The sequence below is a fragment of the Aulonocara stuartgranti genome (assembly GCF_965226115.1).
Source record: "Aulonocara stuartgranti genome assembly, chromosome: 3".
In the NCBI taxonomy this organism is placed as follows: domain Eukaryota; kingdom Metazoa; phylum Chordata; class Actinopteri; order Cichliformes; family Cichlidae; genus Aulonocara; species Aulonocara stuartgranti.
This window is the reverse complement of record NC_138941.1, coordinates 15,040,090-15,067,050: the sequence shown is the minus strand read 5'-3', so window position 1 is coordinate 15,067,050 and position 26,961 is coordinate 15,040,090. Positions and strand designations below refer to the sequence as shown.

Genomic DNA, 26,961 nt, shown 5'->3' with positions numbered 1-26,961 from the left:
AGGGGTTTCTTTTTCCATAGAGATGCTTCCTTTTGTTTGTGTTAAGGTTTAAAGGGATTTGTTGAATGTTGTTCCTTTCGTTAATACTGCCATTTAGTTGTGTAAATGTGCATGTTAGAAGTGTGTAGAGGTTTTGTGCTTTTTGGATAATCTGTGTAGCGTTTTAGATCCCTCAGTTGAGTGAGTGGTACTGGCTGGGCAATTGGAGGGAAATTGGTGGCCCTATTTAAAGCCAGTCTCTATCAGATGCAGGAGAGAGGAGAGGTGAGCTGTGTCACCAGATCCATGTTATGTTATGTTGAGTTTTGTTAATAGAGTTTATTTGGGGAGGAAGTTTTGTTAAGTTACATTAAATTAACTTCACTGTAAATCAGTTGCTCACCTTGGAAATCTGAAATGTCTGCTTCCCTACCACCTTCCTTGACGTTCGAGTCTGACTACTTCACACGCACAAACTATACAATTATTTTCCTCCAATTTTCACTTGCAGAAATGGTCCTGTGTGATTTCTAGGCTGTGATATGAAAAAGTAGTTCCTATGGCAACGATTCACTCAGTAAACATGTGTTTCCTTCACCAACCTCACACACAGATCCAATAAGATCAGGAAGTGGGCAGTATAGTACAATATGTGTTATTTTGTGCTGTACTGCCCAAACTAAAGATCTGCTGAAGTGTTGGAAATGATTCATATGTTTATTTTGGACGATACAGCAGAAGATCAGACATGAAAGTGGAGATAACACAGAAGACATGCAGCAAAGGGTCAGAGGTCAGACTGGGCCACTGGATTCAACAATGAGCCAATGATCATCAAGTAGTGACTAAAGCAGAGCCCTGACGTTCTGACATTTATCACACAGTTAGAACAAATGTCTGCTGATGACTTCATCTCATGAAACGACTGATAGATGTCAGTTCATTGATCAGCTGAGCTCCTGCTGCTGATCTTCTTCATCGTGCACAGAAACATTCAGCTTGTTTCAATCAGTAAATAACTTTGAACTGTTCCCACTCAAAATGCTGTCAGAACAATGATCATTGTTACTCCCCTCGAGTCTTAATAAAGCTCAACTTGTTCTTTGTGTTTAAACTGACATTTATTTCGGACAGGAGGATTCTTCCACATCTTAACATGTAATGATGTCCAACCACAGCCGATACAATGCCGTCAGAACTAAAAGGAAATACAAACTTAAATGAATATTCTTACTAAAGTCCTTAAGCATTATATACAACGAAACATTCCAACAAAATGATCAATAAAGTACACATTACACCTCACACTGCCGCTATTGCGCTTGAACACCATGCAACAGTCGCGCATTTACATACAACGATAATAAATAAAACATTTACCTCATTGGCCTCACTCAAAGGGAATAAACTTTCATTTTTACGTGGTGGGGAGGTCCAAAAAAAGGCACTCTTTATTTATCTTTCTGCACACGTGCAAACCTCGTGGCTCGTCTCTTAATTAGCTTGCTGAGTGTGACAGCCAAAAAATGCCCTCTTAGCCACAAAACCTTTCCACACAGAGGCCGAGTCATTCTCTGAGATCTGCTGCTGCATCTTCTCAGAGTGCTGATATTTAGCAATGTCCACTTCTTTAGTGAACCTGTACTTGGCCTCTCTGTAGCAGTCCCCGCCTTTCTCTTTTCCAGCCACAGCTTTTTGAGTTTAGGAGTAAACCAGGGTTTGTCATTGTTATAATTCACCCTGGTGCGTGATGGCACAATGCTGTCCTCACAGAAGTGGATATAGGAGGTGACAGTGTCCGTAAACTCGTCCAAGCTGTTAGAAGCAGCCTTCATTGTGTCCCAGTCTGTAGACTCCAAACACGTGCGAAGCTCCTCCACAGCCTCGTTGCTCCACAGTTTTTTGGTCCTCACGACAGGTTTGGAGAGCTTCAACCTCTGTCTGTACGCGGGGATTAGGTGGATCATGACGTGGTCAGAAAGTCCGAGTGAAGCGCGGGGCACCGCGCGATAGGCCCCGCTGATCGTGCTGTAACAGTGGTCTAATGTCCTCTCCTCTCTGGTCGGGCATTTAATATACTGCTTGTATTTGGGAAGCTCATGGCTCAGACTGGCTTTGTTAAAGTCCCCAAGAGCAATAATGAGAGAGTCCGGGAATGTCCGCTCCATGTGCAGTATCTGCTCCGCGAGTGCGCACTGAGCTGCCTGCGCATCCGCATCTGGCGGGATGTAAACAGCAGCCAGGATGAATGAAGCAAACTCCTGCGGAGAATAAAACGGTTTGCAGTGAATAAAAAGGTATTCCAGAGAGGAAGAGCAGTGCTGAGCAATCACTGTTACATCTGTGCACCAGCCACTATTAATGTAGAAGCAGACACCTCCACCTTTGGTCTTATCAGAGAGAGAGGCCTGCCGGTCCGCGCGCAGCAGATGAAAGCCCTCCAGCTTCCGGGATGTCCTCACAGAGCCACGACTCCGTAAAACATAAGACACAGGAGGAGGCAAAGTCTCTGTTCATGCTTCTCATCAGGGCCAGCTCGTCTATCTTATTCCTGAGTGAGCGTACATTGGAAAGGAAGATCCCAGGAAGAGCAGTTCGCAGTCCGCGTCTCCTCAGACGCACGAGTGCGCCGGCTCGCTTTCCTCTCTTTCGGCGTCTCACTTTCCTGATCAGAGTCTGCAGTAAATCTGCCGCAGATGCGACAAATATTGGAAGTAAATCCACAGGTGTTGTAGTCCTGTAGTTAAGAAGCTCTTCTCTGGTGTAAGAATATCCAGAGGAGTGCCCAGACACAGAAGTTATGCACAAAAACAAAACAGAAGTAACGCACTGAAGCACCAGGGCATCCATACGCGGCGCCATCTTGGATTTGGATGCCCATTAACCTTATAACTCCTGGTGTGTGTGTGTGTGTGTCTGTCTGTGTCTGTGTGTGTGTGTTTGTGTAGAGAGAGTCAGCCAGGTTCATAATGGATATAAGGAAGTTTTTTCCAAAAAAAGGAGCCACATTCAGGTAAAAGTGTAAAATCAAATGATCCGTCAATCAAGAATAATGTTGGATCAGTGTTTCAGTATTTATATCTTTTATGTGGTTGGGTTATTTGCCTTTTGGTTGAAAGTACACTGAGAGAGGACTTTTTGTTAGTGATCTTAATAGGGCTTTGGAGTTGACGTCACGCTGCAATGCATTGTGGGAGCGCAGCGCCATTTTCGGGGTCTACGAATCAAAACAAACACACTGTGTTGGAACGACGACTACAAGAAAGATGCTTAAGAGCCTCTCAAAAGAGAATGAACTGTATAGAGACCGATTGCGTCCAGAGGCGAAGCAGCGGCACTTGCAGAAAATAGCGTGCATCGCAAATCTGGACCCATTTGAAATACGGCAGTGGAGTAAAGACCCAGACGACTTACCGCAACTGTCCTACCCCGATATCTTCACGTATCTTGTTTGACACAATGCATTACGGCGTGACGTCAACTCCAAAGCCCTATAGAGCTTTCACGTATCTTGTTTGTGGAGTAAGCGCTTACACAGCAAACCAGTTTCGTAATTACAAGTCACTGGAGGCGCACATCCAATTTACAAATGGCTGGGTGGAAGATTTGGCTATTTTCAAGCCGCCAAACTCTGAGTACGTCGTCATTAATACCAAGGTAAGTCAGCTGGAGTGCATCGAGTGAAATAGCCATTTTCCACCCCCCACCATAATTAATGTTATACATTTATCATTGAACTGCTAAAATATCGTTATCATATTATATGCCCATAATTGTAAAGTAGATGCAAATTAACACATTGATAATCGGGCAAATTATTAACATCAATTTGTGTCCTTCCTGTCTCATTTCATTTATTGTCTTTACATCAACCAATCAAGTCACTCCATTCGATGTTTGATCGCAAATTCTATAACTTCCGAGACCACCAATGATGATATTATTCAGCTATAAAGTGTGATGTGAACATATTTAGAACTTACCGGAATGAAAATGTCTTGAGCACACCAACTGATATCTGAAGACGTAACAGAACTTGATATCAGCTCGTCTCACGGCTGCTATCCAGGCTAGACGCCTTCGTTTGGTAATATCCGATACATGAGCTCCTTCATGTTGCTTCCAGGTTGGGAGAGCATAAAAAGACAATCCAAACTTATTCCCGTGCTGGTCGTAAGATCGAACATTGCAGCCGACCACACAGCAAGTACGAACCATGGCTATGCTTTCGCTCCTTACTTAGACCCCCAAAATGGCGGATCGGGCCAAAATCCTTTCCACGCCCACCCCCGTGACATCACGCTCCAAAGCCCTATAGGGTAGGGGAAATTAAAGTAAGATGGAGAGAATGGGCCAATAGCTAGATTCGTAGGAGGGATAAAGTGCGTTGCGTGGAGAAGAATGACTGGAGCCACAGGTAAAGTTGCTATGAATTGCATTAAACTACTTAGCAACAATTTAACAGCATTTCATGAACAGGAATGAAAACATAAAATAAAATACAGTGACAGCAATAATAATAACAATCAGAATCCTATCTGAGCTCAGATATGTCAGTCTTGCCGGCTTAATAGTCAGTGTTCAGTCAAGTCAAAAAGTTTGTGATTACAGTGCATCTTAATCATGAATGCAATCTTTAAATCACAATCAGCTTATTCTATCATCAAGGTGCACATTTCTATCAGAAATCAGAAATAAACCATAAACTATGGTAGCATTGCTTTACACTGCATAGCAATGAAGCAATATATTATTTACACTCAATGTACAGAATAAAATTACCAAAAGAATATACAAAAACCCACAGGCTGTAGTTTTACAGTATGTGCTAACGTATCAGCACAGTAAGAATACACACGGACATCTATCCAGTGCCGCTCGAGCATCAAATGTAACAAAAATAAAGTAGATTCATGACCTTTAAGATCAAACATTAACTTATTCCATCACCTAATTTTAGTACATTTAATATGCAACAAGTAATACTAGAACATCATCAGCACACAAGCTGAGTGCTCAAAATGGCTGAACTCCATGAGAAACCCCGTGTGTTCTCCCACAGTGAAAACGTGGTCAGCTACAGCTGCAGCTATGAGCATTAGGCTAGTTAGCTTTTCAATTAGCCTGATTCGCCCAGTCCCAGTTTAACTCACCAGCACACTTCTAATGTTCAACTCTCAGAGAGGATCTTGTCCACTTCATCCGCTCCCGCGCAGATCTACAACATTGAAATTGGGCCATTATATTCCCTGTTAACTTCTTGTTAGCTTTTTAGCTTCAAGGTTAGCTTAACGGCTTCTGACTCACCGCAATGGTTTCAAGGTCCGAAATGTTCACAATAAATCAGGTCCGTTTCTCCAAGGTCCATGCAGATCTCCGGTATGGATATTTGCTCAATTTATCAAGTTAATAGTTATTTTCCAGCGAAAAGCTTGGCGGTGAAAATCAGCGATGGTCTCGTGCACCTCCGTCTCTCTCTGTGTCTGAGCACTAGTGATGGGTCGTTCGCGAACGAAATGGCTCTTAGAGCCGACTCTTTGACGTGAACGACGCGAGCCGGCTCCTTATCGCGAGCCGTCACGTGGGTTTTTTTTTTTCTTTCTCTCACCCTCTCTCTCGCACTTTTTTTCCGCTTCACTCCGCACGCGAGCCTTGTGCTTTATGCTGGGCAGAGGGGCGGTAGTTACACTCAGTAGCACAGGAACAGAGCCAGAGGGAGAGAGAGAGAAAGAGCCAGGGACAACAACGTCACATTAGAAAGGTATAGTAATCATCCACAACTATTTTCAGTTGCAGATGATAAAGGATTCAGAAAGTTTATTCATGCAGGCCCATATGACAGAGAATATGCATCTTCTTTTTGTTTTCATATTATAATTTATATTTAATTGTGTTGTGGTTTGCAGTGTTTTGTGTTGTTTTCACTTTAAATTTGTAAAAGGAAAAAGCTGAAAATTTAAATAGTTAAAAGTTGAAATGTGAAAAGTTGATTTTTGTATTATATGATTTATTTATTGCATTTTATGTGGAGTGAAAAAATAAAAGTATATTTACGGTGGCCCCTACAGACAAAGCACATACAAACTTCAAATCACGTACGAACTCTGAAGCATGTACAAACTCCAAAACACGTAAAAACACGTACAAACTCCAAAACACGTAAAAACACGTACAAAAAACTCAGAAGCACATAAAAACTCAAAACACGTACAAAAGACAACAGAAGTGCTCCAGGATGCTGGGCGCAGTGTTGAGCTTTTGTTACCTAGTGGCTACACAAGCCAGCAAGTACCAACGACCGGATTTGGTGTGTGGTAGTAACAGGTAAATGAACTTTTTTTTTAAATTATTTGAATATATATGAGTGCCTGTGTATAAATACACAAACAATACACACATGCTTTCAATTGTGTAATTTAAGTGATCTAGTAGCTCTGCTTTGGAAGTTCAGTTCATGCTAGAAATGTGTTTTGGAGTTTGTACGTGTTTTGTCTCTAGGGGCCACCGCATATATTTATATATAAACATATACAAATAAAACCACTTTTTTTTACATTAGTAATTCCTTTTGTGCATAATTTTATATTATTGTTAATAATAAATTAATTAAAGCAACAAAACAACCTGAAGAGCCGGTTCGGAGCCGAAAGAGCCGGAAATCCCATCACTACTGAGCACGTGACGGTACAGAGCAGGGGAAGGCGGGGCTTGTTCCTTCCTAACCAGTAGGGGTGTTAAATATACTCTTTGAGTTTTATTCCTATTTATCTTTTATTATTGATTTATTTTTGATCAACTCAGTGATTAACAGAGTAATGATGAATCACAATTAACAATAACAATGTTGTAGTGCATTACTGAGTCGTGTAAACTCACTGGGTTACATCTCTGTTATCTAAATGAAGACGTGCAGCACAGCAACCACAGCAGCGCTCAGATCACACGTATCCTGTTATTATGTATAAAAGCATGAGACAGGTGGGATCAATATTAATGTTGTGGAAATATATGAAAAAGCAACAGAAGAGTGAAAACATTTCCTGTTTCTAGAAAGATCTTTCAGCTCATAGTTCAAGGTTCAAGGTTCAAGGTTCTTTATTTGTCACATGCATAGTTATACAAGTATAACACACAGTGAAATGTAGCCTGACACGCTCCTCGACATGTGCAAAATTTTGGGGGGGGGGGGGGGGGGGGGGGGTTAGAGGAAGAACATTATATATATATATATATATATATATATATATATATATATATATATAGCATATACACTGGGTGAATGTGCAGTAGTAGCAGCAAGCAGGTGATTTCTGTACATTAATATGAATAGACATCTGACTAATTTACAGGATAGACAATATAAACATATTTAAAATTAAAGGAATTTGAAATGTACATTGTGCCTTGGTTTAGAGTGTCTGGAAGAGAGTCCTGTCTCAGTCAATTATAGATGATGTGAGAGGGCGGGTGTGTGTGTTCACTTCATCCATGTAGGCCGCCTCATCGTTGTTGGAGATGGCACCCAACACCACTGTGTCGTCAGCAAACTTCACAATGGTGTTGGAGCCATGGGTGGCCACACAGTCTGAAGTTTAGTTGCTCACAGACTGTATTTACAAGTGACAAACTGCAACTCTACAGTACATATCAAATATATTCTTCAAATCTATTGAGTGATGTTTGAAAGTCTTTCCAGGTGAGTTTGATCCAGGAGGGTCTGAAGCCAGAGTCAGACAGAGACTGTGCAGAGACTGTAGAAGGACAGAGCAGCAGCAGAGCAGTCCAGACACACTGATGATCCTCTGTCAGATCCAGAGGGACAGACAGGGATGATACTGGACTCTACATTGTGTCTGACAGTGGAGCTGTTCTCAGAGCAGTTCACTCTGCAGCACTGACAGTCATCTGCACTTCTTCTCATTCCTCTGTCAGTCACTGCTGGATGAAGCTCTCCTCTCCACCTCCCAGTAACATGGCCCAGTCAGAGCGTCTCTACACACAAGCTGCTGCTGCTTCAACCTCTCTGGATCATCAGGACACAGCTCCTCCTCTCTCAGCACACACACCGTCCCATTTGTGGCTTTAATGTAGTGTTACATCCTGTTTGTTTGCTTCCATCTGTATACATGTCCAGATTCACTGTTATGTTTCTATTCTTACATTGCTGTGTGATCACTGTTCCCTCTGCTGACTGATGTGACCTTTTGTATCTTACACTGATACTTGTCATATTTGTATCTGCGCCTAAAAGATAAAAAGTTTTCCATGCTAAAACACAGCTCCACCTCCTGCAGTTCTCCCTCTGAACCACTAGATGTCTCTGTTATCTAAATGAAGACGTGCAGCACAGCAACCACAGCAGCGCTCAGATCACACGTGTCCTGTTATTATGTATAAAAGCATGAAACAGGTGAGACAGGTGGGATCAATATTAATGTTGTGGAAATATATGAAAAAGCAACAGAAGAGTGAAAACATTTCGTGTTTCTAGAAAGATCTTTCAGCTCATAGCTGCTCACAGACTGTATTTACAAGTGACAAACTGCAACTCTACAGTACATCTACAGTATATATCAAATATATTCTGTATTCAAATCTATTGAGTGATGTTTGAAAGTCTTTCCAGGTGAGTTTGATCCAGGAGGGTCTGAAGCCAGAGTCAGACAGAGACTGTGCAGAGACTGTAGAAGGACAGAGCAGCAGCAGAGCAGTCCAGATACACTGATGATCCTCTGTCAGATCCAGAGGGACACACAGGGATGATGCTGGACTCTACATTGTGTCTGACAGTGGAGCTGTTCTCAGAGCAGTTCACTCTGCAGCACTGACAGTCATCTGCACTTCTTCTCATTCCTCTGTCAGTCACTGCTGGATGAAGCTCTCCTCTCCACCTCCCAGTAACATGGCCCAGTCAGAGCGTCTCTACACACAAGCTGCTGCTGCTTCAACCTCTCTGGATCATCAGGACACAGCTCCTCCTCTCTCAGCACACACACCGTCCTGTTTACCATCACCACCTCCACCTGCAGAGAGAAGAAGGAAGAGCAGAGGAGATAAACGAGTGTTTCCAGAGACTCTTCATCAGCTGTCAGTCAGTGATGCAGCACATCCAGTATAAAGAGCAGCAGGGACTTCAGTGCTGGGACTGTACTAGGACTCATTGTTGCTTCACTTTTTCTAATCTTTGGATTTTTATTGAAGTTGATGAAAATGTTTTTCCCTCCTAGTTTGAGTTTGGACTTTCATTCATTAGAAGAACCTTGGTGTGTCCACTCTGAGCTCTGTAGGAACCCCAACAACAAGCCCAACAATCCAGATGGACGGTTCCAGCTGTTAACTGGAGGAATTCCATCCAAACATCTGCTCTCACTCAATTCTTCCTCACCTACAGACTGTGTTCTTCACTGCTTTAAACTTGGAAATGAATGCAGTCATTGGTCTGCGTGCTGCTTTGTTCAGAGAGCTGATTGGCTGTTGACAGTGTTTGATAAGAGCGTGTCAGCTGTTACTATGGTGACCATAAAGGTCAGAAACAGGAAGTGTTTGTGTCCAATCCTGAAGCCTATCACCATTCTCCTCTCACAGCTTCACTGAGAAGCTGCAGCTTTACAGGAAACACTGGATCTTTGTTTCATACTGACTGTGTTTAGTACAATACTGCTGACAGCACCACCCACTCACTCCATCACTCTACTTACACCAGAGTCTCCAGTCTGTAGTCTGGACTCTGCTGAAGATCAGACAGCTGCTTCACATCTGGATCCTTCAGGTTGTTCCAGCTCAGCTCCAGCTGTCTCAGATGGGAGGGGTTGGACTTCAGCGCTGCTGTCAGATAATCACAGCTGATCTCTGACAAACCACACTTCCTCAATCTGTATAAAGAATGAAAGATGTAAGTTTATTAGACAAAGTGTGAGCTTGAAATCATTCAGTGTTTCATCATCTGTTCAGAGCTGAAGAAGGTTCAGAATGTAGAAGTTTAGAAAATGGAAACTCCAAACAGCTGAAGCCAACAGGAAGCAGCTTCAAACAAACACAACAAGAGAAAAAACTCTGAATGTTTCACATTAAAGTCGTACATTTATCATAAAAACAGGACAAAGACTTGAAAAAGTCGTGTTTTTCCTTCCAGGAACCACAAGGCTTCACTTTTAAAGGTGAAGTGTGAAAGAAATGGACATATTTGAAGTCCAACACCTTTTTCCAGTCACATTATTAAAGCAGACAAACTACAAGCTCATTTTCATTCCAACAAGTCATCTTCTGACCTGGACTAACAACACTGGTCTCTATGTGCAGCTGGCTGTGAGACCAGTGCTCAGGGAGTGTCTACAAAGTGCAACACTGAAAGAACATCACACACTCATTTGCTTCCATCATCCAACCTGAAGAGGAAACAGAGACGCCTCCCCTTCAAAGTAAAAGCTGCTCCTTTTGGACACAGTATCAGAGAAAGTCTACAGTATAACATAAAAAAGACAGAACAAAGTTTTGGTTGTTTTTAAATTGTGCAGAAATGAAACTAGACTAAGCTCAATTATGTGACAGACATTTCATCCCATGTCAGTTTGGCCTCTTCCTGGGCCGGATTATCCAGCACACACTCTGACCACAGGCCCAGGGGCCACGCACAGCTGGCTTCATCCAAGAGACAGGAAACAAACCAACACAATAATAAAAAGCACCATGTGATCTTCTTACATCTTCAAGACAAACATAGTAAAAACATGAGCATATTGGAGGGGTTGGACTTCAGTGCTGCTGTCAGATAATCACAGCTGATCTCTGACAAACCACACTTCCTCAATCTGTATAAAGAATGAAAGATGTAAGTTTATTAGACAAAGTGTGAGCTTGAAATCATTCAGTGTTTCATCATCTGTTCAGAGCTGAAGAAGGTTCAGAATGTAGAAGTTTAGAAAATGGAAACTCCAAACAGCTGAAGCCAACAGGAAGCAGCTTCAAACAGGAAACTGTGCAGAGTTTCAGACTATATGTCCTGATGCAGCCAGTTGGATTTTGGAGATTTGAATCTCTGTTCTGTGACTAAGTCCTTGAATCATTTCTTCCAGATGGTCCAACAAGACAGACTAAGTGTTGGACATGTGTTGTGGCTCCATTAGGGGAGCTTCTAAATGTGATGTGATGGCCCCTCTGGGTCTGTCAGGTCACAGGACTGAAGAGCGCTCAAACTGGGCACACAGTTGTTCCAGTCTGGACCAAAGACTCTATACTGGGACTGAGGGACTGCTTTGACTGCATCCACTGGGACTTTTTAAAGGCTCATGTTCTCACTTAGATCATCGTTTTCTACTTACATTTCTTTCTTGGAAAAATTGGGATTACTTTGAAAACAGGAAGTATTTTCCCCAATAAGCAGCCCTGGATTAGTAAATCACTCCAACATGTTCTCAGGCAGAAGAAGCTGTCTTGTTATGAGGGAGAGAAGAAAAAGATTGAGACACAGAAACTTGTTGAAAGAGAGATAAAGCAGCTAAAATCAGGTGTAAAAGTAAAGCAGAGGATGAGCCGAATAAAGGACACTCAAGGCTGGCTTGGAAAAGAATGAAGTCCATGGTGGGGATGCAGAACAAGGAGCAAAGATGAATGTGATGCTGAATCAGCAGAAGACTTGGACTCATTTGATTCCCGCTTTGATATCATTGATTTCAATGAAGAGCTTTGTGATTGTAGCAAAGGGCTGGTAGCTCTGAGAGTCCCACTGATGAGGTGTTTGTGTGGAAATCTCTTAGTGGGACCAAAGAGAGAAAAAGCCCTGGTCCTGATGCTGTGGGAGGGAAATGATTGAAGTGTGCTGTGAGGAACTGACTGGGAGATTTTCACACATTTTCCAGTCCTCCTTGGAACAACAGGAAGTTCCCAGCATATGGAAACAAAGGTTAAGTGTCCTATGGCACTCAGTGATGATGGTGCTGTGGCCCCACCACCTCCACCTCTTTGTAAAGGAACTAACTGTAATCTGAAGCTTCAAATGGAACTAAGACTTCCTCCACTAGGTGGTAGTGTCTGATGAGAAAGTGTTAGTGGAGCTGGCCTGGAGTCAGAAACAGGAAGATGCAGGATTTGGGCTGAAATGGGGAAAAGTGGTTCGCACTAGTGCCTGAAAGCAAGAAGGTTGTAGGTTGAAGCTTGTTGGCCTTTCTGTGGAGGTTGGATGTTCTCCCACAGTCCAATGAAATGCTGCTTAGGTTCATTGGTGCTTCTAAATTGGCTGTAGGTGTGGATGTGAGAGAGTGCTTCTCTGTCTCTCTCTGTTGGCCCTGTGATGGACTGCTCACCTGTGCAGGTGGACCACGCCTCTTGCCCTATGACAGCTAGGGCACAGGCTGCAGCCCTGTGAGCCTAAGCTGAATAAACAGTTAGCAAAAATGATCCATAGATGGCCTGAAATCCCCCAGTTAGCAGTTTGGTAGATAGCTATGACATGCTAATCCCATCCAGCAGCTGTATTGTACCTGTAAGCTGATCCCTGCTGAGCCAAAGCACTTTTTCATATACAAATTACAACCTTTAATAGAAACCTATTGGTCAGCATCTTATTAGCCTGCTGTTAGCTTCATTCCACAGAAAACTGAGAGAAACTAACAGAGTTGATAAAGAATAAAGAGAAATGCGCTGATTTAAAGCCTTTGAAGTGCTTCAGATGATCTCTGTCCACTTCTGTCCACTCATTCATTCATGTAAGCTTTCTAATGCAGCTTTGATCTTCACAGTCTGCTTCATGAAACTCATTCTAACCCTGAATGTCAGAGTGTTCCTCCTTCTCTTTCCCATCATTCATGCTGGCAGTGGAGGAGATTTGGATGTTGGACTGTGTTTTGATGATGTGTGTATGTTTGTGTTGGACTGCTGTCTGTAAAGCAAACGCACATTTTGCTTTGGATTTCAGTGTCAGAAAGACTTTAAGGTGGAATGAAGAGTTTGAGAGTTTCACAGTGAATTATCCAGTGGAGGATTTTTCTTCTTCTTTGAAGGTTTGAAATGTGAACATTGTTCTGCTGCAGTCAATGGACTAAACCAGAGAAGAAGAAAACAGACTTTACCATGAAGATCCTCAGTGTGGATCAGTATAATATCAGCCTGATGTCTGCAGTTTAGTGTCAGCACAACTTTCACATCATATTCATCTCAGCACAACTAAAACATGCTGACTGACCCTAGAGTTTCAAGTCCACATCCTGGACTCTCCAGGAAACCACACAGATGCTTCACTCCTGAATCCTGCAGCTTGTAGTTGGAGCTCAGGTCCAGCTGTCTCAGATGGGAGGGGTTGGACTTCAGTGCTGCTGCCAGATAATCACAGCTGATCTTTGACAAACCACAGTCCATCAATCTGTATAAAGAACAAAGTTTTGGTTGTTTTTAAATTGTGCAGAAATGAAACTACACTGAGCTCAATTATGTGACAGACATTTCATCCCATGTCAGTTTGGCCTCATCCTGGGCCGGATTATCCAGCACAGACTCTGACCACAGGCCCAGGGGCCACGCACAGCTGGCTCCATCCAAGAGACAGGAAACGAACCAACACAATAATAAAAAGCACCATGTGATCTTCTTACATCTTCAAGACAAACATAGTAAAAACATGAGCATATTTGTTTCCTGATAAAATGATGTGACAGGTAGAACAGAGTAAAGTGGTGGTGTTACAGCCTTTCTCCCCTCTGCTGCCGAGGCTGTTAGTCTCTCCCAAACTCAGCTACAGGACTTCCAAATGAATGAAAGCAGCAGAAGTGGTTTTACAAATGAAAGAGGAAGAGGAGAAGAAGAGGAGAGGGAGGCCACCCTGACCATCACTCCAGCTGAAAACATCACACTTCCATTAAAGTTGGTGAGAAAATGTTGAGCAGGACGAGCTGCTGGCTAATCTGGAGGCTGTAGCAGCAGCTCACAGTCACAGTGGATTTCCACTCATGAAAAAGCTCTGGCTGCTTCATTTCTCATCTCATATCAGAGACTTTAAAGCTTCACTGAAGCTGTACTGTGATGCTTCCATATCCCAGTGAGGCCTCCATAATGATTTCAGCTGTTCTGTACACACACTGTGTGCCCTGTATGGCTCAAAGTCTCTGCAGCCTGTTTTTATCTGCTATCATCAGATCTTCATCATCCTCATTCACATCCCTCACACACTCTACAGCCTCATCAGCACTGACTTCATCTTCACTGACTGATGGAGCACAACATGAACCTGTGGAGGCTGAAACACTGTCCTGTCAAACATCTCCCCGTCACCACTCCACTTCTGTCAGCCTTTAAATGAACCCTGCTCAAGTCTGTCACTTCTGTTTGGAGCCAAAAGGAAAAACTGCTGTTCAGTCGTTTGGAAAGACAACATTTCTGAAAGCACTCAAACTTCTTCACATTTGTCTTCAGACACATCCTGAACATTTAGGAACTAAAGAAAGGTTCAAACATCAATCAAAGACCTGAAATATAGAAAAACTACAACAGCCGCAGTCAGTGAACTCACCTCAGAGTCTCCAGTCGACAGTTTGGACTCTCCAGTCCAGCACACAGAAGCTTCACACCTGAATCCTGGAGGCCATCATTCCAACTCATGTCCAGCTCTGTCAGATGGGAGGGGTTGGACTTCAGAGCTGAGGCCACAACTTCACAGTGAGACTCTGAGAGTCGACACCAAGTCAGTCTGTGATGATAGAAAATATAAAATGTGTTATTATAAAAGCAGAAAATCTGCATTATAAACACAGACTGAATGTATATGAAGACAAAACAGAGTGAGGTTATAATCTGATGAATCTGCTCTTCACATCTGTGCTTCAGCTCCTCTTACTGTGTTTGACATGACACAACGATTGAGTCTCTCTCAGACCTGCAGACTTTTAATGAGAATCTTTGTTTGGCTTTAATCTGCAGATGAAGGAGGAAGATGGTGTCACATTTAGGCTTCCATAATGTCCACAGCCTGTCACTGAGATCTGATCCAGAGTCAGAGTGAAGACACACATTTGGACTGTTTCCTGTTTTGACTCCAGAACATTTTGAATGAGTTCAGCTCAGTGAAGAGTTCCAGCTGGAAAGATGATCTCTGTTTGCTACCTGCTGTCAGGTACGACTGTTCACGTCCACACGCAGGAAAAACCTGCTGACTGTTACCAAACGGAGCAGAAATCTCATCACTGGACAATAATGATGAATGAACTCAGAGCTGCTGATATCAGATCTGATTTCAGGGGAACTAAACACAGAAATGATTGGCTCATTTGAGCTTTCTGAGCCATTATCTGCTGGTGTGTCGCTAGTTGGCAGAAAATGATTTGTATTCCTGTTCAGGGCTTCAGTGTTTATGAGTCCAGATCCAGGTGACAGCAAGTCAAAATGATGTTACCTGTCTGTGTCCAGCAGCAGCCTGTATTCACTTTGAATATTGTTATAACCTGACATGGATCAGTTTGTCTTTGATTGGTTTGTAAATGTCACTGTTTCCATTGGACCTGAGTGACGTACAAAGACAGAGAGGGAGAGAAAGGAGAGAGAGGATGGAGACAGCAAAGAGAGAGCAAACACAAACAGGTGAGAGTGGACAGGTGACCAAGGTCAGCAACCAATCAGAGAGCTTCTGTTTGACCCACAGTCACTGATGATGACTGCACATAACCAAGCAGTGTGTTACTCTGATATCAAATATGGATCCTGCTCTTATAATAATGATCATCAGATGATGTTATTGTGTTATTTTGTAGCTGAATACGATGTTTGTGTGATTATCAGTGAAAGAAGCAGTGAGGAGGATGGAGAGAGAGAGAGGACAGAGGGTGAAGTTAGAAACACTAAAAGGATTTTTCATGGATTTCATGGATGATTTGAGTGATTTCCAGCAGGACACTTAAACATGTCAGTGGATGTCCTAAAGAACATATTCACTGATATGAAACGTGTCATTGAACAGGATTAATATCAGTGGAAACATGGTGGAAACAGCTGTGACTGCATGGATGTGACACACTTCAAATCTGTTCTCCACTCTTGGATTTGGGATCCATGGAGCTGCTGCTGAGTCTGTACAATAAAGGAATGGTGTGGAAGGTTGCAGCGTACGGACACAAACACTTTGTGGTTACAATCTGATTTTATTTTCAACATTAAACTACTAACCTACACTGATCAATGATGTTAGTGATCACATCTGGACTCACCCAGCCTTTCTGCAGGTCCTCACTGCTGGAATCAGTCTCTGTCGTCCCCGCTCTGATGTTTTGTACTTCTGCAGGTCCAACTCATCCAGAACCTCCTCTGATCTCTGCAGCATGAAGGCCAGAGCTGAGCACTGGATGTCAGAGAGTTCCTTCTCTGATCTGTTCTCTGACTTCAGGAACTCTTGGATCTCCTGATGTACTGAGAGGTCGTTCATCTCCATCAGACAGTGGAAGATGTTGATGCTTCTGTCAGGAGAGATTCCATAACTGTTCATCTCCTTCAGGTTGTTGATGACTCTCTGGATGGTTCCTGGACTGATCTCTGTCTGACCCAGCAGACCTACTAAGAGTCTCTGGTTGGACTCCAGACAGAGACCATGAAGGAAGCGAACAAACAGGTCCAGGTGGCCATTTTTACTCTCGAGGGATTTCTCCATGGCTCGTTTAAGGAAATCATCCAGAGAGGACTCGTTGTATTTTTTTCCCAAAAAGTTCTCCAGCAGCTCTGTCTTCCTGTTGGTGTGACAGTGGAACATGTAGACAGCAGCCAGAAACTCCTGAATGCTCAGATGAACAAAGCAGTAGACTGGTTTCTGGAAGATCACACACTCTCTTTTGAAGATCTCTGTACAAACTCCTGAGTACACCGAGGCCTCTGTCACATCCAGACCACACTGCTCCAGGTCTTCTTGGTAGAACATGATGTTTCCTTTCTCCAGATGTTCAAACGCCAGCCTCCCCAGCTTCAGAAGAACTTCCCTGTCAGCCTCCGTCAGCTCCTGTGGACTCGTCTCACGTCCCTCATGGTACTTGTTCTTCTTCCTCTTTGTCTGAACCAGCAGGAAGTGTGAGTACATGTCAGTCAGGGTCTTGGGCAGCTCTCCTCTCTGCTCTGTAGTCAACATGTGCTCCAGAACTGTAGCAGTGATCCAGCAGAAGACTGGGATACTACACATGATGTGGAGGCTCCTGGATGTCTTCATGTGGAAGATGATTCTGCTGGACAGCTCTTCATCACTGAATCTCCTCCTGAAGTACTCCTCCTTCTGGGCGTCAGTGAAGCCTCGTACTTCTGTTAGCCTGTCAACACATGTAGGAGGGATCTGATTGGCTGCTGCGGGTCGGGAAGTTATCCAGACGAGAGCCGAGGGAAGCAGATTCCCCTGGATGAGGTTTGTCAGCAGCTGGCTGACTGATGACTTCTGTGTGACATCAGACAGCAGCTTCCTGTTGGTGAAATCCAATGAAAGTCTGCTTTCATCCAGGCCGTCAAAGATGAACAAAAGCTGAGAGACGGCCAGCTTCTCTGCTGTGACCTTCTGTAATGTTGGATGGAAAACATGGAGCAGCTCCAGAAGACTGTACTGCTCATCTCTGATCAGGTTCAGCTCCCTGAATGAAAGCAGAACCACCACACTGACATGTTGGTTCTCCAAGCCCTCTGCCCAGTCCAGAGTGAACTTCTGCACTGAGAAGGTTTTTCCAACACCAGCCACGCCGTTGGTCAGAACCACTCTGATGGGTCTCTGTTGGTCAGGTAAGGCTTTAAAGATGTCCTGGCACCTGATTGGAGCGTCATGGAGGGCGTCCATCTTGAAAGCTGTCTCTAGCTGCCTCACCTCATGTTGGGTATGAACCTCTTCACTCTGTCCCTCTGTGATGTAGAGCTCAGTGTAGATGGTGTTGAGGAGGGTTCTACTTCCTGTTTCATCACTTCCTTCAGTCACACGTTCACATCTCCTCCTCAGACTGATCTTATGTTCATCTAAAACCTCCTGCAGACCAACATCTGCTGAAAGAAAGAAAAACAATGAGACTAAAGAGAAAGAAAACTCTTCAATGTCTGAACAACACAAGAAGTCCAGTTTTCAGAAATGAGTCCATCAGCAGACAGATGTTCAGTCTTACTTTGTACACAGCTGCTCTGACTGGCTGTCTGCAGTCCAGCTCTGCTTCTGGATCTTTCTCCACACTGGGGACAGGAGGAGTTTCCTGATGAAGCAGACTGGTCCCAGTATGAGGAGATGCACTGTCTGCAGAACCAGTGCCAACAGCTGGTAGGGACTGGATCCTTCAAGACGTCCTGGCACAAAGCACAGCAGGACAGCTGCTCCTCCTCACAACCACCACTCCTCTTCCTCTTCCTCCCTCTGTGAACACATTTCTTTATCACTAAAATCATTGACTGTTAGTGACAAACATCCAGATTTGATGACACTGTGCAGAAGCTCTGATGGTGACACAGAAAAGTCAAAGTGGAGATACTTCTGTCCACCTTTGATTAGACTCATTATAAAAAGGAAACAAAGTTTGAACACAGTCATGTTTCCAGTTCACTGACTTAAATTTATTCCATGGACACTCACTCTAACCTGAACCACAGCTACAACCCAACATTGTTGAGGCCTCATCTCCTCCTTTCCTGACTGTAGAGGTTAAATATGCAACAACCAACAAATAAAAGAATTTGGTTCATTTCAAAGAAATTCACACGGTGACCAAGTAAAGTAACCGTAGTAAAGGAGACAACATCCCGTTGATGGTGGGATTATTTGAAAGATTTGCTTTAGTCACGTCACCAAATGCAGTTGAACCACCCGTGGATCCATGTTTGACCATTCTACCACTCTGAGCTCTGCTTTTTAATCATTTTATTATTATCATCATTCATTTATTCATTCTTTGGAGGGGGGCTATTTCCTAATGCCGCCCTAATAAGGTGATGTTCAAGGGGAAATATAACAGAAACTCTTTCAGTGTTATTCATTAATAAATTAACAGATAAACTGTGAAGAAGAAAAAAACTGAGATTTAAAGGAGAGAGTGAGAAACTTGATCATCCATCCTCATAATACATGTTTATCAGTATCTGCTGTGACCATACTGCAGTAATAACTACAAGTCTACATTTCTGTGACTGTTGATCAATCACAGCAGGAATCTGAGCTCATCTCTGCACACAGAGCAGCTTCAGCTCTGGGATAAACTGCTCGCTTCACGTCCTTCTCAGCTCACAGACACTCATCCTGATATTTTCCTTTAACATTTGATGGTATAATTCATCTGAGTTTACACTTTATCTGCATGAATACAGAAAAACAGACCCAAACACCATAAAACATCAGTTTCACCATGTAGAATATATTGTTGTTTCCTTGCTTTTAATTCAGAGAAAAACTCTGATTTGGATTTTCTCTGTTCTCTTTGCCACAGCCCATCCCAGCAGCAGTTGAAGCAGCTGACTGTCACAACACTGAATAACACTTTAGGAGGAATTTCAGAGGTCAGTAAAGCTGCAGTTTCAACATCAGTTAATTAATCATAGTTCATCATAAATGTTAACCTGGCTGGCACACATGTTAATGTTAGTCATTTAAATATTAGCAGTTAGCTGAGGCCACAAGAAGAAGAGGCCCTAGAAGAACAATGGATGATAAGATTAGATTTTCAAGACTAGGCAGAGACGTGTTTTCCTTTACTGTCTCTTACAGAGGAGGGAGCAGATACCAGACGAGGTCACGGAGGTACGGGGAGGATTCGCAGCAGACAGCAAGACTGCCACGTCCATGCGAGAGAGCGATGGCTACGATAATCTGTTTTTGTCTCCCTATATAATGTTGTACAGCCCATGTGAGGGTTATCCTCTCTGTGAACCAGATGCTTGATTTCACACAGAGGTCCACCAACTGAATTTGATCAGTTATGGAACGATTTACCTCGACAGGCTCCTTCACTCGCTGCTTTTAAACCTCCTTTAAAACACACTTTTACTCCCTGACCTTTGACCCAGTGTGACATGTTGACTCACTACCTCAGACAGCTTAAAAATAGTCTTTTTGTTTTTTGGTGCTGCCTAAAAGAACCGTAAATATCTGTCCTATATACAGTTATGTTCATATATTTTTGTACTACATCAGGAAACTCAAAAACATAGTTTGTAATATTTTAATCCTTATTTTTAAAACTGTTTTTTGTCATTTTTCTTCTCCCATTGCATCAAAAATCATTATTTACACTGAATAAATGAGTCAGCAACTCTCTTACATTGTTGCTGCAGGTTCATTACTGAACATTGGAGGTTGTCCTTTGGACCAGTCACTGCTCACAGACACACAGCTGGATGCTGCAGATCCTGCTCCATCCTCTTCCTCCATCTTCTTGATGTCAGGGTGGAGTTAGTCTGAGAGGCAAACACACACACTCAGAGGTGCTGTTGTACTGGAAGCATCACACTGACGGGTTTCTAAAGTTCTCATTGATCATTTCATGGAGTTTCTGTGGTAAACACTGTCCTGTGACGTATGTGTCATGGTGAGGGTCATGAGGGCTAACCAGCCCCACTCCTTACTCCTCATATTTCAGCCTGAAGCACAATAACAGCCTAAACCTAACCAGGAGGCTGTAACCTCAAAGGGACTTCATGGTTAGAAATAAAGGTTCAATGAAATGAAGCAGATCATAAAAACATGAGTTCCAACTTTAAAAGAAGCATCCACACGATGACGGCACAGCAGAGGAGCACTTTCTCTAACACACTGATTCAGTTCCACTGACACAAGGACACACACAGGAAGGCACACACACACAAGCCTTTATAAGAAACAACACAATCATCTGCGCTTGACTTGTCAATCCAAGTCCTTAGCCCATGAGCCCGCGGTATCAGACCACAGATATTCCCTTACTTTGAAAAAATAAAGCCAGTTTTCAGAACAGACCTGATGTTTATGCTACAGCCTGTTTACCAATATAATCAATATCAGATATCAGAGCAACAGAAACCTCGGTGATCAGGACGCTGGGACTGAGAACAGGAAGTGGCTCAAACGTCACAGTTTCATAACATCACCCTGAACTCCACTCACGGAGTTTCTGTCGCCATTGTAGTTTTTAAAGTCCCGTGATAAAGGCGGGTCTTTCTGTGAATCCGCACGCTCATTGGCTAATAGCTCGAGATTGACACATCGTTATCCAATGAGCGTGCGGGAACTTCCGACATAAAGTTGTTTCCTTTGAAAAACCAAAGTCTGATTATTTTTGCCTCCACTGACGGAGCCTGTTGTTCCCGCCACAGAGACAGTAATGTCAGAGCGGTGTTAACACTCACCCTGCCTCAGCACAGCTCTCACTCTCCTCCTGCTCTCTCACACTAAACGGAGGCTCAGCTAAACTCACTTCCTCTCTACTTACAGGAAACCAGCGCTCAGAGGAGCCGACCGGCCTCACATTTCACCCACAGACATGAACAGCGTGGAATTATTTTATGTCATAAGAAGAAACATATTCATGTTAACACTCACCTGCCTCAGCTCCACCTTCCTCCTCCTGCTGCTCTGAACAGAGGCTCAATACTTTCACTTTCACTACTGCTCCCTAAACACAGAGGATGCTGGGACTTGTAGTTTTTTCCTTCCGGTGCGGTCTTCCTCTTTGTTTGTTTGTGTTCAAGTTATTTCGATCATGTAAACATCAACAGAACACGTGAAGCCACACAGAGTTTGTGGGTAGGAGGGTTTGGGGAGGGGTCAGAGGGAAGAGGTCTCTCAGTCCTGACAATCCACATTTTTTTTGAATTTATTTTTTTAAGGAACTTTATTTACAAACAGTATAACATACAAGGCACCATCATTAATCCGAATATGTAACATCCTCGGTTGAGCATTATAGCAAGACAGAAAAGGAAGAAAAAAAAAAAACAAAAAAAATAAAAATAAATAAACACAAAGCCAAAAGAGCTAGCACAAAAAGAAAGAACAGTCGTTGAAGGATTTGAACCAAAGGCAACAAATAACATGAACAAAAAAGGGCAGTCAAGATTATAAATTAGGGAGGTTTCTTTTTTTAACATAGATTAAACTCTTTAAATAAAACAACAAGTTTATGAGCTTTGTTATTCACAAGTTTCAGCGATTTAGCCCAGTGTCATGGATCGCTGTGTGGCAGGCAGGAAATAGGACCCAAACGCAAACTCACGGAAAACAGAACTGAACTCAAAATGCAGCTTTATTGCTGACAGGTGACAAACGATAGCAGTGATACAAAAGCAATACAAAACTAAACTAAACTGGGAAGAGCTAATTGTAACACATACCAGAAGACACGGGGAGAACCACACACAGCATGAGGGAGAACGCGACACAGAACTGAGGGAGACGCAGACATAAATACACAGAGGGTTAACGAGGGAAGTGGGAGCACATGGGGAACACAGGTGACACTGATAATCATAACAAGACATGGCAGGAGTGAACACAACACTGACGGGAGACGGGCAAAGTAAAACAGGAAGTACAGAGGTTCAAACAGGAGGAGAGAGAGCACGGGGAGAACGTAGACATAACGGGAACAGAAAACAAAAGAGCACAGCAAACACCGGAGCCCAAGAAAAACAACCCAAAAACACAGTGCAGTTCAGGGGGCCGACCATGCGGACGGCAACGGTGGAGACGTGGAAACAGTTCAGGGGGCCGGCCGTGTGGAAGGCAACAGCGACGACGTGGAAACAGTTCAGGGGGCCGGCCGTGCGGAAGGCAACGGCGGCGACGAAGGAGACGACGGAGCAGTTCAGGAGGCCGGCCGCGCGGAAGGCAGCGGCGGCGGCGAAGGAGACGACGGAGCAGTTCAGGAGGCCGGCCGCGCGGAAGGCAGCGGCGGCGGCGAAGGAGACGACGGAGCAGTTCAGGGGGCCGGCCGCACGGAAGGCAGCGGCGGCTCTCCAGTGTTAGGCGTGCTGGCCATGGCCCGGTGGGCACAGGACCAGTCGAGGCATGACCAGTCGAGGCATGACCAGACGAGGCATGACCAGACGGTGGCATGGCAGCCACAGGCGACGGACCCGGACCAGGCGATGACGGGGCCGGACCAGGCGATGACGGGGCCGGAGCTGCAGCAGGCGAAGCACAGGCTGGAGCTGCAGCAGGCGAAGCAGAGGCCGAAGCTGGACCAGGCGGAGCAGAAGCAGAGGTCGACGCCGGACCGGGCGACGTTGAAGGCGATGCAGAGGCCGGACCGGGCGTGGGTGCAGCTGATGCAGAGGCCGGACCAGACCACGGCTGAACGGGCCCCTCGGACCCTCCAGCGGAGACGAGGAGGTGCTGGCCGGGCTGACCTGAGCCGCCAGCGGAGACGAGGAGCGGCTGGAGAGGTTCTCCTGAACCCCCAGCGGAGACGAGGAGCGGCTGGAGAGGTTCTCCTGAACCCCCAGCGGAGACGAGGAGGTGCTGGCCGGGCTGGGCAGAGCCGCCAGCGGAGACGAGGAGGTGCTGGCCGGGCTGGGCAGAGCCGCCAGCGGAGACGAGGAGCTGCTGGAGGGGTCCTCCTGAACCCCCAGCGGAGACAGATGCAGAGCCAGCAGGTGCAGAGACTTCTGGCTGAGGGGACGCTAACTGTAGCTGCACAGGGCACGCAGTCGGCTTAGGATGCAACGGCTGGGGCTGTGCAGGGCAAACAGTCTGTCCAAAGTTTGTCAGCACCACGCAGTCCTCAGCTGGCGGAGAAAGCTCACAAAGGCTTCCAGCTGAGGTTAGCAGTGTCTGAATGGGTTGCTGAGCGATTAACTCGGCTGGTGACTGAGCTAACTGAACTAGAGACTGAGCTGGTGACCAAACAGGGAACTGGGCTGATAACTGAGCTAATGACTGTGCTGAGGACAGAAGTGCAAGTTGTAGTGGTGGTTGTAGTGATGGTGGAACAGCAGGTAGTTGAACTGGTGACTGAACAGGTGACTGACTCTTGGCTGCTCTCCTCCGAGGGACAGGGACGGGTGCTGGGCCTGGCCGAACACCAGCCATCCCCTCCCGAGAAACAGATACGGGTGCAGGGACGAGCTGGGCTCTGGCTGCCTTTACCCTGGGGGCCGGTGTAGGTGCAGGAGCTAGCTGGACCTCTGTCGCTCCCACCCGAGGAACTGAGACGGGTGCAGGAGTCGGCAGGGTCACGGCTGACCTCACCCGGGGAACCGGAACAGGAGCAGGCAATGGCTGGGTGTCCATCAACCCCACCCGAGGAGCAGGTACGGGTGCCGGGATGAACGGAGCCTTTGCCAGGCTGGGGACAGAAGCAGGGACCAGCTGGACCTCAGCCACCCTCTCCCGAGGAACTGGTACGGGAGCAAGGGAAAGCTGGGCCCGCGCTGCCCTGGTTACAGGAACTGGAGGCGGAGAGTGAAGCACAGGAACAGTAACAGTCACTGGGTGAACTAAGTTGTTGGAGCCAAACACAGTGTCAGTCAACAGAGACTTATGGAGGGCTGGTTCTCGCAACTCTGCTGTACTTAAGTTGTCCATGACATAATTAGCAGTCTTAGAAAGGGTCAGTTTAGGAGCAGCCACAGGTACTGGAGAACTCACACAAGCAGCGTCTGGATAACCTGGATGAGAAACAACACTACACACAGTCGTACAGGATGTAGTCCGAGACGTAGTGCACACAGAGTCCATGAAACCTGGCCGAAAAGCATGCAGTAGTGATGGTGGTGATGGTTGTGGACTGAATTCTCCTGAGCCCTCAGTAGAAACAGGGACGGGTGCAGGCACATGCTGGACACTAGCCACTCCCACCCGAGGAGTAGGTACGGGTGCGGAGACGGGCTGTATCCTGGCCGACCTCACCCTGGGGACCGGAACAGGCACCGGCAACGGCTGGGCAACTGCCCTTCCCACCCGAGGAGCTGGTACGGGTGCAGAGGTACGCTGGGCCCGAGCTGCCCCGGGAGGCAGAAACACGAGCATGAAAAGGAGCAGGCTCAGAAAAAACAGTCCGAGAAACGGCAGGCTCAGGGTCCACATGTACTGGGTCGACAAAAATAGATCTATCAAAAATGAACCCGCCGTCCACTTCATGTTTTGCAGTCTTAGTATTAGCAGTCCTTGTTTTAATAGTTTTCGAAATCCTTGGGTTAACAGTTGTAGAGTGAGCCGACTTGGGGATGACTGAACCAGACTTAACAAAACCTGAACTGACAGAACCTGAACTGAGTGTTGTAAACCTGGTAGAAGTGCTCACAGTTTTTCCTTTAACCGCATTTACAGCCTTAGGAGAGTGCTTATTGTCTTTGATTTCTCCCTGTTCAGAGGGAGCAAAATGAAAAAATCTTTCCCAGTCTATGTCATCGTCCAAAAGGGACACGTCGACAGGATCAGGAGTGAGTCTATTGTTTTTGATGTCCAGAAAAGCGGAAGAAGGATAATCAGTGTGACTCACCACCGGGAGTTGCTTAACATGCGAAAAGTGATGGCGGCGTGAGCATCGCCTCCTCTGAGGTGAGGAAGCTGACGGGGCATACAGCTGAGCCTCTGACGTGCGGGATGGCAATGCAGAGGCTGGAGCGTGAGCATCCGAAGAAAAACGGAGCACTCCCACCCGAAGCGGCCGAGGCTTGGGTGCGAGCGGGGCAACAGGCGGAGGCCTTTGGCAACTTCGGGGACCTCCAAAAGCCAGCCGAGTTCTGCGGAATAAGTGCTCATAATCCGGAGTGCGCCACGGCTTCCAGCGGAGCTCCTCCTCCAGCTGGGCGAGGGCTGCCTCCCGGCGCTCATACAGCTGAGAGCGGTTTGCTGGGTCCATGTAATGGTCGCGTTCTTCTGTCATGGATCGCTGTGTGGCAGGCAGGAAATAGGACCCAAACGCAAACTCACGGAAAACAGAACTGAACTCAAAATGCAGCTTTATTGCTGACAGGTGACAAACGATAGCAGTGATACAAAAGCAATACAAAACTAAACTAAACTGGGAAGAGCTAATTGTAACACATACCAGAAGACACGGGGAGAACCACACTCAGCATGAGGGAGAACGCGACACAGAACTGAGGGAGACGCAGACATAAATACACAGAGGGTTAACGAGGGAAGTGGGAGCACATGGGGAACACAGGTGACACTGATAATCATAACAAGACATAGCAGGAGTGAACACAACACTGACGGGAGACGGGCAAAGTAAAACAGGAAGTACAGAGGTTCAAACAGGAGGAGAGAGAGCACGGGGAGAACGTAGACATAACGGGCTGGGGAAAACATAGAATAAAACACAAGGAGGGGAGACGAGGGCTCACAGATACATAGAGGGGCACACAGGGAATAAAAGTCACAAGGGGAAAACACATAAGGAACAAAATACAACAGGGCAACTCAGGAAACATGGCCTAAATAAGGAACGAAATACAAAAATACAAGGAACTAAGAATACTGGGCCAACATGGCCCAGGACCATGACACCCAGAGTTTAAAGTCATTCAGCCATCTGTTTATACATGGTTTAGCTTTAAAGTATCTGCATTTCTGAATAAAAAAATTTCCCATTAACAAAAACGTCCTAATCAACAGGTCAAAATCTGCATTCTCAGCAAGAATTCCAAACTTTATTACTGTCACTGTCAAATGTGGTAACTGAATTCTCCTGGACTGTAGCCAGCTCCACATGTCAGTCCAGAAGGAGTGCACTGATTCACAGTAGAAAAACAAGTGATCCAGACTTTCAATATCATTTTCACAAAATGTGCAGGCGTTCACATCTAAGTTTAATTTCAGTCTTAAGAATTCATTGGTTGGATAAACCTCATTAATGATTTTAAAGTGAACCTCTTTTACTTTAGGGGAAAGAGGAAGTGAAATATACTTTTTTCTTATCGCCTTAACCTCCATGGTCTCAAATTCTTTAAGGATAAAATTTCTTTTAACCGGATTAGGGCAAATTTCATTTATCAAAATATAACTGATCACTTTGTTTGTAAACCTGCTATCACCAAATTCAACTCCAGGGGCCCGTTCTTCGTACCTCACTGAGTAGGTTAGCTGGA

The 26,961-nt window shown here is 45.0% G+C and overlaps 1 protein-coding gene across 1 annotated transcript in view; it reads right to left on the bottom strand.

Moving 5' to 3' along the window:
- Window positions 1–26,961, bottom strand: part of LOC309702569 (uncharacterized protein) — a 1,256,944-nt gene that overhangs the window by 487,653 nt on the left and 742,330 nt on the right. The window contains 1 exon segment of the mRNA XM_082527162.1: window positions 13,157–13,333. Coding sequence (XP_082383288.1) covers window positions 13,157–13,333 — 177 coding nt within the window.